Source organism: Leopardus geoffroyi, chromosome D2, assembly GCF_018350155.1.
Source record: "Leopardus geoffroyi isolate Oge1 chromosome D2, O.geoffroyi_Oge1_pat1.0, whole genome shotgun sequence".
NCBI lineage: Eukaryota > Metazoa > Chordata > Mammalia > Carnivora > Felidae > Leopardus > Leopardus geoffroyi.
Window position 1 is genome coordinate 33,479,247 of NC_059334.1, and position 16,730 is coordinate 33,495,976.

General features: G+C 40.1%; 1 protein-coding gene across 8 annotated transcripts in view; it reads right to left on the bottom strand.

The window, feature by feature from the left end:
* Window positions 1-16,730, bottom strand: part of MICU1 (mitochondrial calcium uptake 1) — a 254,880-nt gene that overhangs the window by 38,939 nt on the left and 199,211 nt on the right. For all 8 annotated transcript variants that reach the window (XM_045437716.1, XM_045437712.1, XM_045437718.1 and 5 more), the window contains one exon: window positions 6,634-6,771. In XM_045437716.1, coding sequence (XP_045293672.1) covers window positions 6,634-6,771 — 138 coding nt within the window. The remainder of the gene's footprint in view (window positions 1-6,633; window positions 6,772-16,730) is intronic.

Genomic DNA, 16,730 nt, shown 5'->3' on the forward strand with positions numbered 1-16,730 from the left:
ACAAGCAACAGAATGTATGGATAAGCCTCAAAATATGATGAGAAGTAACAGAAGCCAGACACAAAAGACCGTATTACGTTATGAAAGCATTTACGTGAATGTCCAGAAGAGACAAATCTGTAGAGACAGAGAAAAGGTGTATGGTTGTCTGGGGTGAGGGCAGAAATGGGGACTGACCACAAGCTAGCGTAACAGATCTTTTCGGGGTGATGAAAATATTCTAAAACTGGATTGCGGTGATGATTGCATAACTCTGTAAATTTACTAAAAATCATTGAATTGCTCATTTAAAACAGGTGAGTTTTATGGTATATAAATTATATCTCAATAAAATTGTTAACAATATAAAATGCAGTTGGACTAGAAAGAGGGGTAAGGGAAATGTGGCTTCCTCAGGAGTCAGCTGTTACCACTAGGTATCTCGTGTTGACAGGCCATGGGTGAGGGTAAACCCACTGTCACACATGATTCTCTTGCTTTGTCTTTTAATCAGTCATAGGTAATCCATCGCCAGGAATCAATCCACTTGCCCGGATTGGAAAGATAAAATATTCTCCTTTTTCCTTCTTCTCCTTGTATGCTATGCTTGCACCAATCTTATCATTTATCATCTGCTCAGTCTTCTGCTTATTTGTTAAAAAATTATTTTTACAGCAGATAATATATGAATCTTACGAAATAGTAATATATAAACAGTACAAAGCAATTCTTCCTCTACCCTTGTCTTTCAATCTCCCTCTCTATGGGTGGTCACTGTCACCAATTTCTTGGTTATTCTTTCATAGGTGTTACTATGACTATCTTGCTCCAGTAAAGCATCTTCCCATTGCAAACCCCACAATTCTCTTCAACTGTTGCCTGGCAGTGGGGGGAAATCACACTGTTTCTATTGCTTACATTTCTGCAAATATCTAATCATCCTGAAACATCACTTTCTTCATGTGTTCATTCCTCCTCCTCACGAAATATCAATGATTTCTCACTGCCAACTGGATAAACCCAACTTCTTAGCCTCATATTCTAGGTCTTACACAAAATGCTTCCATAGATTACCTTTCTAGCCATCTCCTTAAGAGACCACAGGCTAGAGTCTAGCAATACACTGGCTTTCTTATTTCCTCAAAACCCTTGTCCTTATTCAAATTATGGCGAACAAGGAGTAGCATTAAATAGGCTCATTAGTAGGAAGATTATTGACTGTGGAATAAAACAAGTCCTGGCTTTGAATCCTGTTGCTACCTCTTAAGACGCTGTGTGATCTCAGGCAACTAAGGCTCTGAAAAGTACTTTTCATCTGAAAAATGGGGATTCTTTCCACCAAGCAGGATGTGATCATTAAGGAGAAGATAGGTAAAATGCCTGATCCATAGCAAGTACTCAGTAAGTGGTAGGTTGAATCCTTAGCAGGCTGGCAGGCTCATTACCATAGAACCAATGGTAATGAGTTTATTCGATTAAGCTTTCAACTATACTCTCTTCTCTGGTATGTCTATGACCTTGAGGAATAGGAAAGAGAGACAAGTATACCTCTCATATACCTTTGAAGTATATGAAACTAATTGTGGGGGAAACCAGAAATATAATAGTGAAAAGTCCATAAATTCTCTTAATAGTCATTCACAGCTTAGTACTTCTTTGGGGGAAGGACAGGTTTCAAAGCTAATCAGTTAAACAAAGCTAATCAGTAGAGTTTCTAGTCTTTTTAGTTGAATGGCCACACCTCAGGTGCTCTAGTACTTATGACTTTGACGGGCACCTAATAATTGTGGAGTTTTTCAAGCGCTATGCAGCAATGTTTCTAGAATCTGATATCCCATGATGACCACATTCTGGCTCAACTCTCAAATAGCTGTGAAAATAAGTGAATAGGAGAGCCCACATGAATATTATCTACAGATGACACGCAAAGTTAATAATCTAATAGTTTTATTATAACTGTTTGGTTAAGTACAAACCCTGCTTCGTGGCTGGTAGCATTATTAGTAAGACTGATACAGACAGAAGGTTGCTGGCGATAGCGATCTAACAGGAAACATGTAGCAAAAGCAAACTTTTTTTATAACTTCTGCTTGTCAAAATCCTACTCTGCTTTTAAGGCCAAGTTCAAATTGTATTGCCACCAAGAATCTCTTCAGTGGTTCTAACCTTTCTCACTGGTGCTCCCAAAAGGTCTCATAGCTTTATTAGGGTACTTAACACATTCACCAACGCATATGACAAACATTTGCCTATGCGACACTCACTGTACTGTGGACATGCAAAGACGAGTAAGACACTGCTCTTAAGAGGCCCAAAGTCAAGTGAGTTGCCCTCTATTATAATTATTTATGATCTGACTCCCTGCACTAGGAATATTAAATGCTATGCGGCAGACTGGGTTTTGCTCATTACTGTATTCCTAATATCTGAAAGAGTGCTTTGCACATAGTGGTTGCTCAATAAGTACTGAATATGAAATTATATAGGTCTCTGTGTGTATATATATTTTTTCTTACTAAATTATTACAGACTATATATTTCTTGAGGATAGATGATGGTTTTTGTTTATCTTTTATCTTTCTCACAGCATCTGGCTTAGTGTCTTGCACAGAGCAATGTCTGACATTGAACTAAATGTAATTTTCAGTTCAGCCTTAAGTGGATTTGCTAAATTATTAAAATTCACAGCTTCTGCACTCTCAAGGCATCGAGAACCATCCCTGTGAATTACATTGATAAAGTTTAGAAAACTCTGTTTTTCTTTTAATGAGGAGAAGACAATATGGAGGAAGTAAAATTAGCAAATTTTAGAGCTGAGTCAGATTTGGCCCAGAAGAATTATTCACAGAAAAAAGGATATTGAGGGAAATGGGGAAAATCTGGTAGAGGATAGGGACTAATTTTTATTTTATTTATTTTATTTTATTTTTAAATTTTAATTTAATTTTTTTAGAGAGACAGACAGGGAGACAGAGAATCGCAAGCAGGCTCCAAACTCAGTACAGAACCTAATGTGGGGCTCAATCTCACGATCCCAAGGTCATGACCTGAGCCAAGATCAAGAGTCAGACACTTAAGACTGAGCCACCCAAGCACCTTGGGGCTAATTTTTAAAATAAAGCCAAAACAAAACACGGTTCCCATTGAAAAAAAAGGAAGAAAGAAATGAAAACTCTCCTTGTTAAATACGAAACATAACAGCACGAATAGAGCAATTTTTCTAGCATGGCAGGTTCTCCAGTCCTTCTAGCTATTACTCAGGGGCAAAGTAGCTAGAGACACCGACGGAGTGCAGTCCTCCAGAGCAGTGGCTCACGAGCGAGCGCAAGAGCACAGGAGAACCACCTCAGGAGCCTTTTAACAAACGATGCCTGGACCCACCCACTGAGCTTCTGATTTAGTCGTTTAAAGAGGGCCCCAACAATCACATTTCTGAAAAATCGCACCCCAAGCGATACTGGGTGACTGGGGTTGAGAAGCACTGCTTTAGAGAAAGGGTATGGTTAGGAGAACTCTGATACAGAAAGGACAAGATCTGGAATTGAAAGCCTTGGATTTCAGTCCAGATTCTGGGTGGGTCATTAATTTCTCTTTCTCTTCATCTCTATATTCTCAAAGATAAGATGAGACCTAACAAGGCTGTTGGAAAGACAGAAAAAGAAAAATGTGAAAGGCTGTGAAACATTGCATGGTCATTAAGCAGTATGCAAATATTTACTTAATGCCACCACTAGGATCATCAATCTTTTAGGTCTGGACTGATAATTTGTGCAGAATCCCACACAGAAAAATGATTAATATGAGCCAAATGAAAACTTACATTTTCATGTTAACAAATCCAAAGTGGAATAAAAGAAATCATTAAGAAGCAGATGGTGATTCCCCTTTAATGAGACATGATCCTAGAGAGATAGACTGCTAACCTTAGGAGCAAAGGCCCTTCATTAACGCTCATTATAGTTAATTGCTATGTTCACAAACTAATCAACATGAGAGGACGATCAATCTCAATCTCCTTGCTATAGCAGCCTGGAAATTCAGGGCCAGAAGTAATTTAGCACCCCAGATTTTCATCATCTGACAAAATCTGCCCTTTCATTTCAGAGCTCTTTTGCAAGGTCTCCAGGCCTTATATTAACTCCTGCTAAAGCTACTCTATTCCTTCAAGGGAGATGTCTCCAACACCCTATTTATTGCTTTAAAAAAAATTCATAATAAGACATGAATTAGACTGTTCTGATAATTATTTTAAGGTCAAAAAAATGTCTGGACCAAACTTATTTAAAACTTAGTCTGGTAAAAAGAAAAGAGTGTTTCCTAATGCAAACACTGTGCTTCCAGCATAGGGACTAAAAATCCATCTAAACATCTGCCATCGATTTTCTCTTTAATTTTTAATTTATTATTATTATTTTTTAATGTTTATTTGCCTTTGAGACAGAGAGAGAGAGAGCGCGAGTGGGGGAGGGGAAGAGAGCAAGGAAGACACAGAATCTGAAGCGGGCTCCAGGCTCCAAGCTGTCAGCACAGAGCCTGACGCGGGGCTCGAACTCACAAGTCGTGAGATCATGACCTGAGCCACAGTCGGCCGCCCAACCCGAGCCACCCAGGCGCCCCTAAACACCTGCCATCGATTTTCTGAAGTTATAATTTCCAACAGATATGAGCTGGGTACTAAGCACTGTAAAAGTTGTCTCTGGGAGAGAACATTGTCCTCTGTCACTTTCCGTTAGTGATGAGTCTTCCCTCATAACCGAGGAAACAACTGCTGTGTAGGGACAGGAACATTTTTAGTGCCAGGTCAGGTTCCTTGGTCATGGCCACATGGTAACCACTGTCCACTGGAAAGGGTATTGGCTGGAGACGAGAAGATCTGGCATTGTGGGGTGTGTGTATATGTAGGTGACCTTTAAGAGGTCTGCCCTCTAGCTGATTTCTGCTTCAGTTTGTCCACCCCATACCCTGGCAAAACCCCAGAGGCTGATTCAGTTCTGCCATCTGCTCCTTCCTGCGCCAGGTGCAGCTGGTGTGGAAAGGTATCAGAGAGCAGTGTTGACTACTGCACCACTACAAACTCATGGTCTCCAATCGCAATGCTGCTCAGAAAATGCTCCATCATCTCTCCCTGAGTTCTCTAATAATCTTAGCACCAGTCTTTCAGCTTCTTTGCTTGCTCCTTCCCAAACTGTTTTCCACAAAGTGGCCAGAGTCCTTTATTTAAACCTGCACACAACCATGTCATTTGACTGCTCACAGCCCTTTAAAGAGCTTCCCATGCCACCAGACTCGTTCCATGCATATGTGGGCCCCCATCTCCCTTTCAAACCTCAGCCCAGGCCACTCTCCTCCTTGGTAGTATGCTCCAACCACAACAGTCCCCTTTTGGTGCCTCACATGCTAGACCTTTGTGTTTTCTGTTATGGACTGGATGTGTGCCTCCCACAATTTCTACATTGAAGCCTTAACCCCCATTATGGCCGTATTAGGAGGTGGGGCCTCTAAGCAAATAATTAAGGTTAAATGAGGCTATAAGGGCGGGGCCTTGAACTGACAGGATTAGTGTTCTTATAAGAAGATGCATCAGAGAGCCGGTGTACATGTGTGCTCTTGTGCTCCTGCTCTCTGGTTTTCTCTCTTACCTTGCCAACAACCAAGGAAAGGCCATGTGAGGATATAGCCAGAAGGTGGCTGTCTGAAGGACAGGAAGAGAGCCCTCACTAGAAATTTAATTTGTTGCCCTTTGATCATGGACTTCTAACCTCCAGAACTGTGAGAAAATAAATTTCTATTGGTGAAGCCACCCAGTCTGTGGTGTTTTGTTGTAGCAGCCCAAGCAGACTAATAATATACTGCCTTAGAGTTTTTAACATATTCTAGTTCCTTCTTTCTGGAGCCCCCCTCTTCCGTCTTCCTCATTTTCTTCCTCTTTCTGCTTCCTTACTTCCCATTCTAATATGCCCTCCAATCTAATAAAACAGCTCTCTCAAAAGTCATTAATTATTACCATTTTACCAAAGCCAATGGATGTTTATCCTCTTAGTTTACTGGACCCTCTCTGTCCCATGTGACACCCCCCATCCCCCGCCCCCCAGTCCCTGAACCCTCTACTTCCTTGGCTTTGATTGCACTACCTTCTCTAACCATTTCCTTCCTGTGCTGTTTATATGTTAGTGTTCCACTTGATTTTGTCTCTGGCCAAAAAAAGACAGTTCTTTTCTGTATAATACAGAAAATTCCTTGGGCAATCTCATGGTTTTAACTTGAATAGTGTGTTGATAATTCCCAAACCTATCTCAGTCATCTGAAGTAGATCTGAATATCCAAGTGCCTGCTACTCATCTCTAATTGGATAGTCCACAGGTGTCTTACATTCAAGATATCTATAACTAAAGTCTTTATCTTTCTCTGTAAACCAGTCTCTCTTTTTAATTCCTCAGTCTTAGTTCATGGTGCCACCCTTTGTGTGAACAAGAAACCTAGGGGGTTATTCTGGACTCGCCCTTATTCCTCGCCCACTGCTTTTTTTTTTTTTTTTTCTTCAAGTACGAGAGATGAATTAGTTATAGTATTTGCTTCATGACACTCTCATTTTGTTGGTACCCGTGCTAGTACCTTCTCACAGTTCCTTCTCTTCCTGTAAACAGAGAGACCCACCTTTCCCTCCTTGAAGTGCTTCTTGAGCTGCTTCTGCATGGCGGTCAGCTTCTTGGACTGTACCCCGCTGTAGGCCAGCAGCATGCCACCAAACTGCCTCTCGGTAATTTTCCCATCCACCGGGTCATGGCGCTCGAACTGGGAGGGAAACAGAAAGAGTGTTCCTGGGATCAAATGCAAAGTCTTTTGACATGGAATGTGGAATGAGCAACTGCGTTGGATGGCAGAAAATAGTTGATGGCTGCCAAGACTGCATTTTTGAACTATAATTTTCACTAAGATTTGAAAAATTAATCAGAAACAGAAGATCTGGGTTCTTATTCCTGCTTTGCACTATTTATGACTTCAGGAAAGTCACCTAACTACTCTGGGCTTCGGTTTCTTCACGGATAAGACGGAGCTGCTGTGACACCTCATGGACCTTACAGAGCAGGAGCGTCCAATGTTAAAACTCCATTCCAATCATGAGTAATATTATTGGTGATAAATACTCTATGGGTGGGTCATCCATGTCCCCGTTACTCAGTGATAACTTGAAAGCTAATTATTCCCTCCCAGTATTATAATCAGTAGGCAATTACACAGGAGGGGAATCCTCCCCCAGGACTCAAGCTAGAGAAGACCGTCTACCTGTCACAGACTTAGAGGAATAGCAACTAGCTATGGACCAGATGGGACGAGATTGAAGGAATGTAGCAAACACTGACTCTCAAATGCCCCTGCCCTTTGGGAAATGAGTGCAGTCTCCCAGGAAGTGGTAGGGGACGCCAGCAGAAGCTCACTGAGCCCTTGGACAGGAAGACTAGCACTGAGCGCTGGAGGTGAGGGACAGGTAAGGAGGTGCTCTCAGACATGGCAAAAATGCCAGGAACTAGAAGTTAATGACGGATGTCTATGGAAGTCACAGACACAAAACTCCTAAACAACTTTCACGAAACCTGCAATTACGTGCTGCTAGAAATGAATGAGAATGGGAACATGATAAATAAAACTTGGAAGATATGGCCAAAGGTGATCTTCCAATTGCCTGAAATGTCCTCATAAAACTTTAGTTTGCCTCATCAAAAAAGAAGAGAAAATCCTAGTGCACAAAATTAGAAATGACAAATTGTACACAACAAAGAATACACATTGAAGATGAATTCATTTTATAATTTTATAAATTAAAAAATAGTTTAATAAATTAAGAATTGGAGGATTTTAAGAAAAATACTAACTATCCCCCCCACCCCCACAATTGAGTCAAGAAGTAGAAAATCTGAACAGGCCAAGAAAAAAAAAACCCTCTGAAAAAAAGCTATTATAAATTTGATCAACTGTACATCCATAAAGTCCTATCAGTTCCTCAATCTGTAATATATTCACACCTTTAAGGATTTCAAAGAAAAGCAATGCATTTTCAGGTTTTCCCCAAAATGGTAATCAAATGCTAGGTCATCAATAGAGCTTGAAAAAAATTCATGGTGTGGGATGCCTTTATTAGACATGCTTATTTATCACAAAACTACTGAAAAATCATTAAATATATTTAAATATGCAGATGGAAAGGTTAAGCATAAAGGACTTCTAGCTAATTTCAGTAATATCTGAAAAACTAAGATTTTCATTTAAAAATGGAGACAGAAAAGTTATTTCTATGCCAGCTGCACTGGTTAGCAATACTTATAAATGCATAAAGAACAACATGGCTAACAATGGGCCCAGAAACCAGAAAGCAAAACAATTGGAAGATGGTAAAAATATCCCCATAGTTTTATTGGAAGATAAGTTACCAGGAAACTTTAAGATTCTCATGTGGCAGGGCATAATCCTGTTCTCGTAAGAGGGGTATAGAAAGACATAAGACACTGCTAAGTAAGGTCACGTCAACAAACATTTCCTGAATGTCTACTAGTTATCTAGCACTGTGTTAGTCATTATGGACTGCAGGACAGAAGAAGATTCAGTTTCTGCCCTCAATATGTGACACAAAATAAGGAAGCATGTAGTCAAGAGTGAATTTCTCTTTGAATTCTCATTTCCTCAGTTAGCTTGGTAAGTTGTTTATACATTCATATCCTCACTAGTGGGACTGTATCAGTGAGCAGGACACGGAAACTACATTTTAGCAACAACAACATTTACCGAGCACTACTATGGGCCAGGAACTTCGCCCATGTATTCCTTCATCTATTTTTTTTTTTTTTAAATTTTTTTAACGTTTATTTATTATTGAGAGACAGAGAGAGACAGAGCATGAGCATGGGAGGGGCAGAGAGAGAGGGAGACACAGAATCGGAAACAGGCTCCAGGCTCTGAGCCATCAGCCCAGAGCCCGACACGGGGCTCGAACTCACGGACCGCGAGATCGTGACCTGGCTGAAGTCGGACGCCTAACCGACTGCGCCACCCAGGCGCCCCTCTTCATCTATTTTTTAATGTTTGTTTATTTATTTATTTATTTATTTATTTATTTATTTATTTATTTATTTATTTTAATATATGAAATTTATTGTCAAATTGGTTTCCATACAACACCCAGTGCTCATCCCAAAAGGTGCCCTCCTCAATACCCATCACCCACCCTCCCCTCCCTCCCACCCCCCATCAACCCTCAGTTTGTTCTCAGTTTTTAACAGTCTCTTATGCTTTGGCTCTCTCCCACTCTAACCTCTTTTTTTTTTTTTTCCTTCCCCTCCCCCATGGGTTTCTGTTAAGTTTCTCAGGATCCACATAAGAGTGAGACCATATGGTATCTGTCTTTCTCTGTATGGCTTATTTCACTTAGCATCACACTCTCCAGTTCCATCCACGTTGCTACAAAAGGCCATATTTCATTTTTTCTCATTGCCACGTAGTATTCCATTGTGTATATAAACCACAATTTCTTTATCCATTCATCAGTTGATGGACATTTAGGCTCTTTCCATAATTTGGCTATTGTTGAGAGTGCTGCTATGAACATTGGGGTACAAGTGCCCCTATGCATCAGTACTCCTGTATCCCTTGGATAAATTCCTAGCAGTGCTATTGCTGGGTCATAGGGTAGGTCTATTTTTAATTTCCTGAGGAACCTCCACACTGCTTTCCAGAGCGGCTGCACCAATTTGCATTCCCACCAACAGTGCAAGAGGGTTCCCGTTTCTCCACACCCTCTCCAGCATCTATAGTCTCCTGATTTGTTCATTTTGGCCACTCTGACTGGCGTGAGGTGATATCTGAGTGTGGTTTTGATTTGTATTTCCCTGATAAGGAGCGACTTGAACATCTTTTCATGTGCCTGTTGGCCACCCGGATGTCTTCTTTAGAGAAGTGTCTATTCATGTTTTCTGCCGATTTCTTCACTGGGTTATTTGTTTTTCGGGTGTGGAGTTTGGTGAGCTCTTTATAGATTTTGGATACTAGCCCTTTGTCCGATATGTCATTTGCAAATATCTTTTCCCATTCCGTTGGTTGCCTTTTAGTTTTGTTGGTTGTTTCCTTTGCTGTGCAGAAGCTTTTTATCTTCATAAGGTCCCAGTAATTCACTTTTGCTTTTAATTCCCTTGCCTTTGGGGATGTGTCGAGTAAGAGATTGCTACGGCTGAGGTCAGAGAGGTCTTTTCCTGCTTTCTCCTCTAAGGTTTTGATGGTTTCCTGTCTCACATTCAGGTCCTTTATCCATTTTGAGTTTATTTTTGTGAATGGTGTGAGAAAGTGGTCTAGTTTCAACCTTCTGCATGTTGCTGTCCAGTTCTCCCAGCACCATTTGTTAAAGAGACTGTCTTTTTTCCATTGGATGTTCTTTCCTGCTTTGTCAAAGATGAGTTGGCCATACGTTTGTGGGTCTAGTTCTGGGGTTTCTATTCTATTCCATTGGTCTATGTGTCTGTTTTTGTGCCATGTATTCCTTCATCTAATCACTTCAAAACACTAGAGCAGATATTATCAGCTCCAGTTTCGGGATAAGAAAACCAAGGCAACAGGAAGTTCCATGTGGCAGAGCTGGAACTCAAACTCAGCTCTGTTAGGATCCAGAGACTTTATCTCAATATCACACCGTTTCATCATTCTAAGCAATGTACGAATCCATTCGATGGGACAGCACTGCATTGTTTTGGATAAACTAATACAACCATGGGGCTTAGTCACATTTAAGTGAGAAGTAAAACTATTTCCAAAGAAATCGACATCATCAGTGTTAAGTGAAGGCCTCTTTTTTAAACTCAACTACTAGGGGTGCCTGGGTGGCTTAGTCAGTTAAGCATCTGACTTCAGCTCAGGTCATGATCTTACTGCTCGTGGGTTCAAACCTCACGTTGGGCTCTGTGCTGACAGCTCAGAGCCTGGAGCCTGCTTCAGATTCTGTCTCCATCTCTCTGCCCCTCCTCTGCTGGTGCTCTGTTTCTCTCTCTCTCTCAAATAAAAAATAAAACAAACAAAAAATAAACTCAACTACTCAATCCTTCATTTCTTGTTACCCCATCACTTCTACAGAGCTGATTAATTTTTTGATTAATTTTTGAAAATATCAAAAGTTTTCAGGATTCAATTTAAGTTTGATTTATGGTTCAATTTACTATCCTGAAACAACATGGAAGACTGATAACACTTTTGCAAATTGGAGTACTTTCTACAATGTGTAAATTAGATCCTCAATGAAAGGTGACACTGGGCAGGAGCTGGAGATGCACAGGTGATCGACAGGCTTCAAGAGGTGAGTAAGGGAAACACAGCTGTGGCCCCTGCTCCCCCAGGTAGGCTTTACCAATTTAGATGCTCCCTGTACTTCTATCTGTGAGATTTCACAGCGATGGAGAAACTCCACCTATCCGAATTAGAGGAGTCTGAAGCTGTATCCTATGAGACAGACTCAAGGGTGAAATGCTTGCTGTTCACAAGGCTGGCAGCAGTGGCAGCTTGTTCCAGGCAAGCTGTATTCGTCTGCTCTCCACAGGGGCACAAAGCCTCACCTCTGTGATTTTCAAAGACAATAAAGACAATTTCCAGTAGAGGTTTCCAAGGAACAGTTCCAATGCTCAAATTAGACTTTTTATTAATGTTCTTTGGAAAACTCAGACTTGACTTTGGGCAGTAGGTTCTATTATTATATTACTGTTATTATTTTTATGTGGCTGGAACTTGAAAGGACCTAGAAACTGTAAAATTCTGCTCCGGGAAGTATGGCCCACTACAAAGTTACTACCTCCTCTGTAATTTGATTTGGGGCAACACCTCTCCTTCTAGGTTTTTAGGCTCTTCTGAGGCAACACTGCCTTATTTCTGAGGTCTTAAACACAGCTGGAAGAGGTGGGGGACAGCAGTTTCTCTTTACATACAAAACTGCTAATGGGAACTGGCTTGAACTAATGTGCTATTCATTCGACATTTATTAGCTGAGGACCTCCTATGTTGAGGCTAGGGAACTTCAAGGGCAGTTTCTCAAGGACCTTCACTGGGGCTACGTTTTTAAGAGCTACAGTTAGATATCACATGGCTCTAGGGATGAAGGGTGTATCTTAAGTCTATAAAATCCTGTGGATGTAACTCCTGGAGCACAGCATGCATGTAATTCCCCAGGTCATGAGACTGTCTTTGGGGAAAGATATAGGTTATTGCAAAATTATCACAATGTAGAGAGCTTCCAATTGTGTATTTGGAAGCAATTCAAATGACTAGCTTGCATTTTACTTAGTCAAACATTGATACAGCCTCTTATGTTGCACTTCAATGGTAAGAAATTCCAATCTATTTGCTCCCGCAGCACAGAATGTGTGCGTTCCATCACACCATCCACCATTTGCTTTGTTTTTCTGTCTAGGAAGTCTTCTCTTCTGTAGCCACTGCCACTTTCCCAAAAGGATACAAGCTGTTGGCTCCCTTTTGTTCCCCAGGGGGTTGCAAAGAGGGGCCAAAGGAGAGGAGCCAAAAAACTGTCCACAAGATTTTTCCTGGCTTTCTTTTCATATTGTGCCTCTTGTTCCCACTGCTGCCCCGTGTTGAGAGAAGGAATAGCTTTTTGGAAGGACAGATGGTCTATATACATCTAGATGAAATGATTTAAGGAATATGGGAAGCCAGAAAGAGAAGAAAACATGTATTATGAACAAAGGCCAAAAAAAAAAAAAACAAAACTATTTTTAAAGATTATAAAAGGAAAAAGAAATCAGTATCTGCAAGTGGATCTTGATTTATTAAAGATTTCCGAGGTTAATATATTCCAACAAATGTAAACTTCAACCTTGTTCTCTTTGACACAATTATCTTTCAGGAGATTTTGTCTATCTCATAGAGTAAATCCTGCCTTTATACAAGTATTTCAGAATGATAATTTTCTTGATAGGCTTTTTCTAGTTTCTGAGCTGCATAATGCAAGTAATACAGAGTAAAACAGAAGTTTTAAATCTTTATTGCAGTGAAATGCATGGATCTTTTCCTTTCTGAATTGTTTTCGCTGGTTTATATCTAGCAAATCTTTCCTTGTAAGATAAGAGGCTAATTAAGTACTGACTTATAGTTTCTTCATTAAAAAAAAAAACAACAACAAAATATTAAAACATCTCTCAACACCAACCAAAGTGATTAAATCCTCAGAACAAAAAGGGAGATCATCAGCTAAGTTTGTATTAAAAAGTCCTCCAGTCTGCTGACTTCGTAACTAGTCTGAATGTTTGGGAATTTAGACTAACTTGGGGTCATTTAAGCCTCTAACCTCCAGTAAATTCAGTCCAGTTAACTTCCTTTTTTTTGGTTTTTGTTTAAATTCCAAAGAAAAGTTCAATTCCAGTTCAATTCCAAAGAAAAGAAGGCATACAAAGAACTAGTATACTTACTTGAAAAAATTCCTTAGTTTGTTAAAGAATAATTCATACTCTATCATTTAAAACAGCAAACATTTATATAGCATATATTATGTGCCAGATCCTGTTCTAAGTGCTTTCCATACACTAACTCACATGGCATTTTGATTTACACAAAATTTGTGTGGTTATTTTCCCTTCCGATAAGACTCCAATCAATATGAACAAATTTTAGACTTTGGCAAAATTAACTGCTATTTAATATCCCAATCAATCTATGAAGCTAATGTTTCCACATGGAATTATTATATAGGATTAGTCTCAAGTTATTGTTTCCTTTAGCATAACTCTTTCAGCAAGCAGATCTTATTATATCCAATTTCCGCTTTCAATAACCATTTTATTCTAAATCACAGCAACAGAAGAACAATCTGTCTTGTTAATATATTCCTTTGAGGGTTGAAGCCCAGCAGTATTCAGAGTTCAAGGGCATTCTTTTCATATGAGATCACAAGAGTTTTGGAGACAGAATCTGACTGTTGGAAAAAAATATAAAAGCTCCAATTTTAGGAGATAAGAGCCAAGGACTAATTGTAGTAGGAAAGCAAAATGCTGTTTTCTTTCACTGCATGTCAGTTTTCCTCTGACTGCACCATTTCTGTAGCTACCTCTCTGGGATCAACCGTCAAGGTGAAAATACAACGTTTTCCATACTGTTTGTGCCCTAGTGTTGCCGACAGCATGTCAGCATTCATAAGAGAGTCAGAGATTGAGCTTGTTGATTACTTGACACTTGATGAACACTAGACAAGGCCTGATGTGCTGACTTTACCTAAAGGTGTGGCAAACTGTGGAGGGCAGCCGCCAGTGTGAAAAGCTTTTAAAAAAAGATGATAATTAAGATATGCAATGTACTTTGGGCTTGGTGTATTCATAGTTGGTCACTTCTTCATCATAGTAGGAGACTGAATAGAGAAAAATAAGTCTCAGGGTGGCTGGGTGCCACTGGGCAGCTCAGTCGGTTAAGCGTCCGACTTTGGCTCAGGTCATGATCTCACAGTTTGTGGGGTCGAGCTCCACGTCGGGCTCTGTGCTGACAGCTCGGAGCCTGGAGACTGCTTCGGATTCTGTGTCTCCCTGTCTCTCTACCTCTCCCCTGCTTGTGCTCTGTCTCTTTCTGTCTCTCAAAAATAAGTAAACATTAAAAAAAAAAATTAAAAAAAAAAAGAAAAAGAAGTCTCAGTAAAATACTAGTAAACCAAAACTAGCAACATATAAAAAGGGTTATATACTATGACCAAGTGGAATTTATGCCATAAATGAAAGGGTAGTTTAACACCTGAAAATCAATTAATGTAATAAATCATATCAATAGAATAAAAATAAAAAAGTATATGATCAAAAAAAGAAAAAAAGTAAACAAATTAAAAACCAAATAAAATATTTTTTAATAGCAATCTTGGGGAGACAGGCACAAATACCTTTGTGTTACCATTTTCATATGGAGATCTGGCTAATTTCTCCCCTTATTATATGAGAGAAAACTCTCTAGGTCAGTAGGCAGTAATCACTGGCAACTAATCAGAATATCAAAACTTGCATAACAGAGGCAAGAAGGATATTAATTTTTAGTGGGCCCCAGCATGGTGTAAATTAGCCATCAACTCACTAAAATATGCAACATGTTCCCCAAGCTGTGATCATGTGCCTAATGCTTTTTCACAGCAATAAGATATAAACATAAAAGACTTTCTATAGCAAGGAGAATCCAATCAGTTTCAGACCTTCTGTACTCCAGAGAAGGCTTTTATCAGCTGTGAAAGGACTTGGAATCCCTCATCGCTCCAGACAAAGACTTGCTTTATGCTGAGCATTTGGGCTTTTCTTTATGTTATTTTCCTTGCCTGGGATGTTGCCCCCTTACCTAAGGACACAAACCCTGTCCTCTCTTGAACTTAACATCTCTTCAAGGCCCTACTGATTATTCCAAAACACACTCAACTTTCCTGAGTCTTCTGAGCTCCTACAATAGGTAAGGTCTAGATCTCATGGAGAGTATGCTTTGCATTATATTCCCCCCCCCCACCTTTTTTTCAGAGGGGGGATAAGGGCAGAGGGAGAGAGGGAATCTTAAGCAAGCTCCACACTCAGCATGGAGCTGGATGCAGGGCTTGATCCCACAACTGTGAGATCATGACCTGAGCCAAAATCAAGAATTGTTAGATGCTTAACCAACTCAGCCACCCAGGCACCCCATCATTATTTTTTAAAAATCCTGTATCTCTCTCATAACATTATTCACTGTTTTTTAATGTGTATTTATTTTTGAGAGACAAAGACAGAGAGTGAGTAGGGAAGGGTCAGAGAGAGAGGGAGACACAGCATCCAAAGCAGGCTCCAGGCTCTGAGCTGTCAGCACAGAGCCTGACGCGGGGCTTGAACTCATGAACCATGAGTTCATGACCTGAGCCGAAGTCGGACGCTCAACCGACTGAGCCACCCAGGCACCCCAACATTATTCACTTTTTGAAGGAGTGTATGCCTTGTATATTTTACTGTGTCATACCCAGAGCACAGCATGCGCTCAATGAATATTTGGTAGACTGATTAAATCTCTCTCTCATTTATAAGACTCACCTACCAATTCTGTATTTATCATCTAATAGGAGCATAAGACACACTTTCCAGCCTACACTCTTGAATACCTAAGGAGAAGCTGTGCCACTTCTTTAGAATTGGTAATTATCCCCAGGAAAAAAAATCCCAAAGTTGCCCTTAGAATTTCAAGGACATGACTAGATGTGGGCTCTGTTATGAAGTTCCATCTGCTCCTTTACCTGAGTCTAGTTATATACAGTTGACCCTTGAACAATATGGGTTTGAACTGTATGGTCCACCTATACCCATAAGTTTTTGATAAATATAGTACAATACTGTAAATATATTTTCTCTTCCTTATGGTTTTTTTTTTTTTTTTTTTGAGAGAGAGAGAGAGAGAGAGGAGGGCAGAGGGAGAGGGAGAGGGAGAGAGAGAATCTTAAGCAGGCTTTAGGCTCAAGGCAAAGCCCACTCCAGGGCTCCATCTCATGACCATGAGATCATGACCTGAACTGAAATCAAGAGTCAGATGCTTAACTGACTGGGCCACCCAGTGCCCCTTTTTCTTCTTTTTTTTTTTTAAGTAGGCTACATGCCCAATATGGTGCTTGAACTCACCTGACATCAACCCTGACATCAAGAGTCCCACGCTCTACCAACTGAGCCAGCCAGGCACCCTTCTTAATCAGTCTTTTTTTTTATTTAATTTTTTTAATGTTTATTTATTTCTGAGACAGAGAG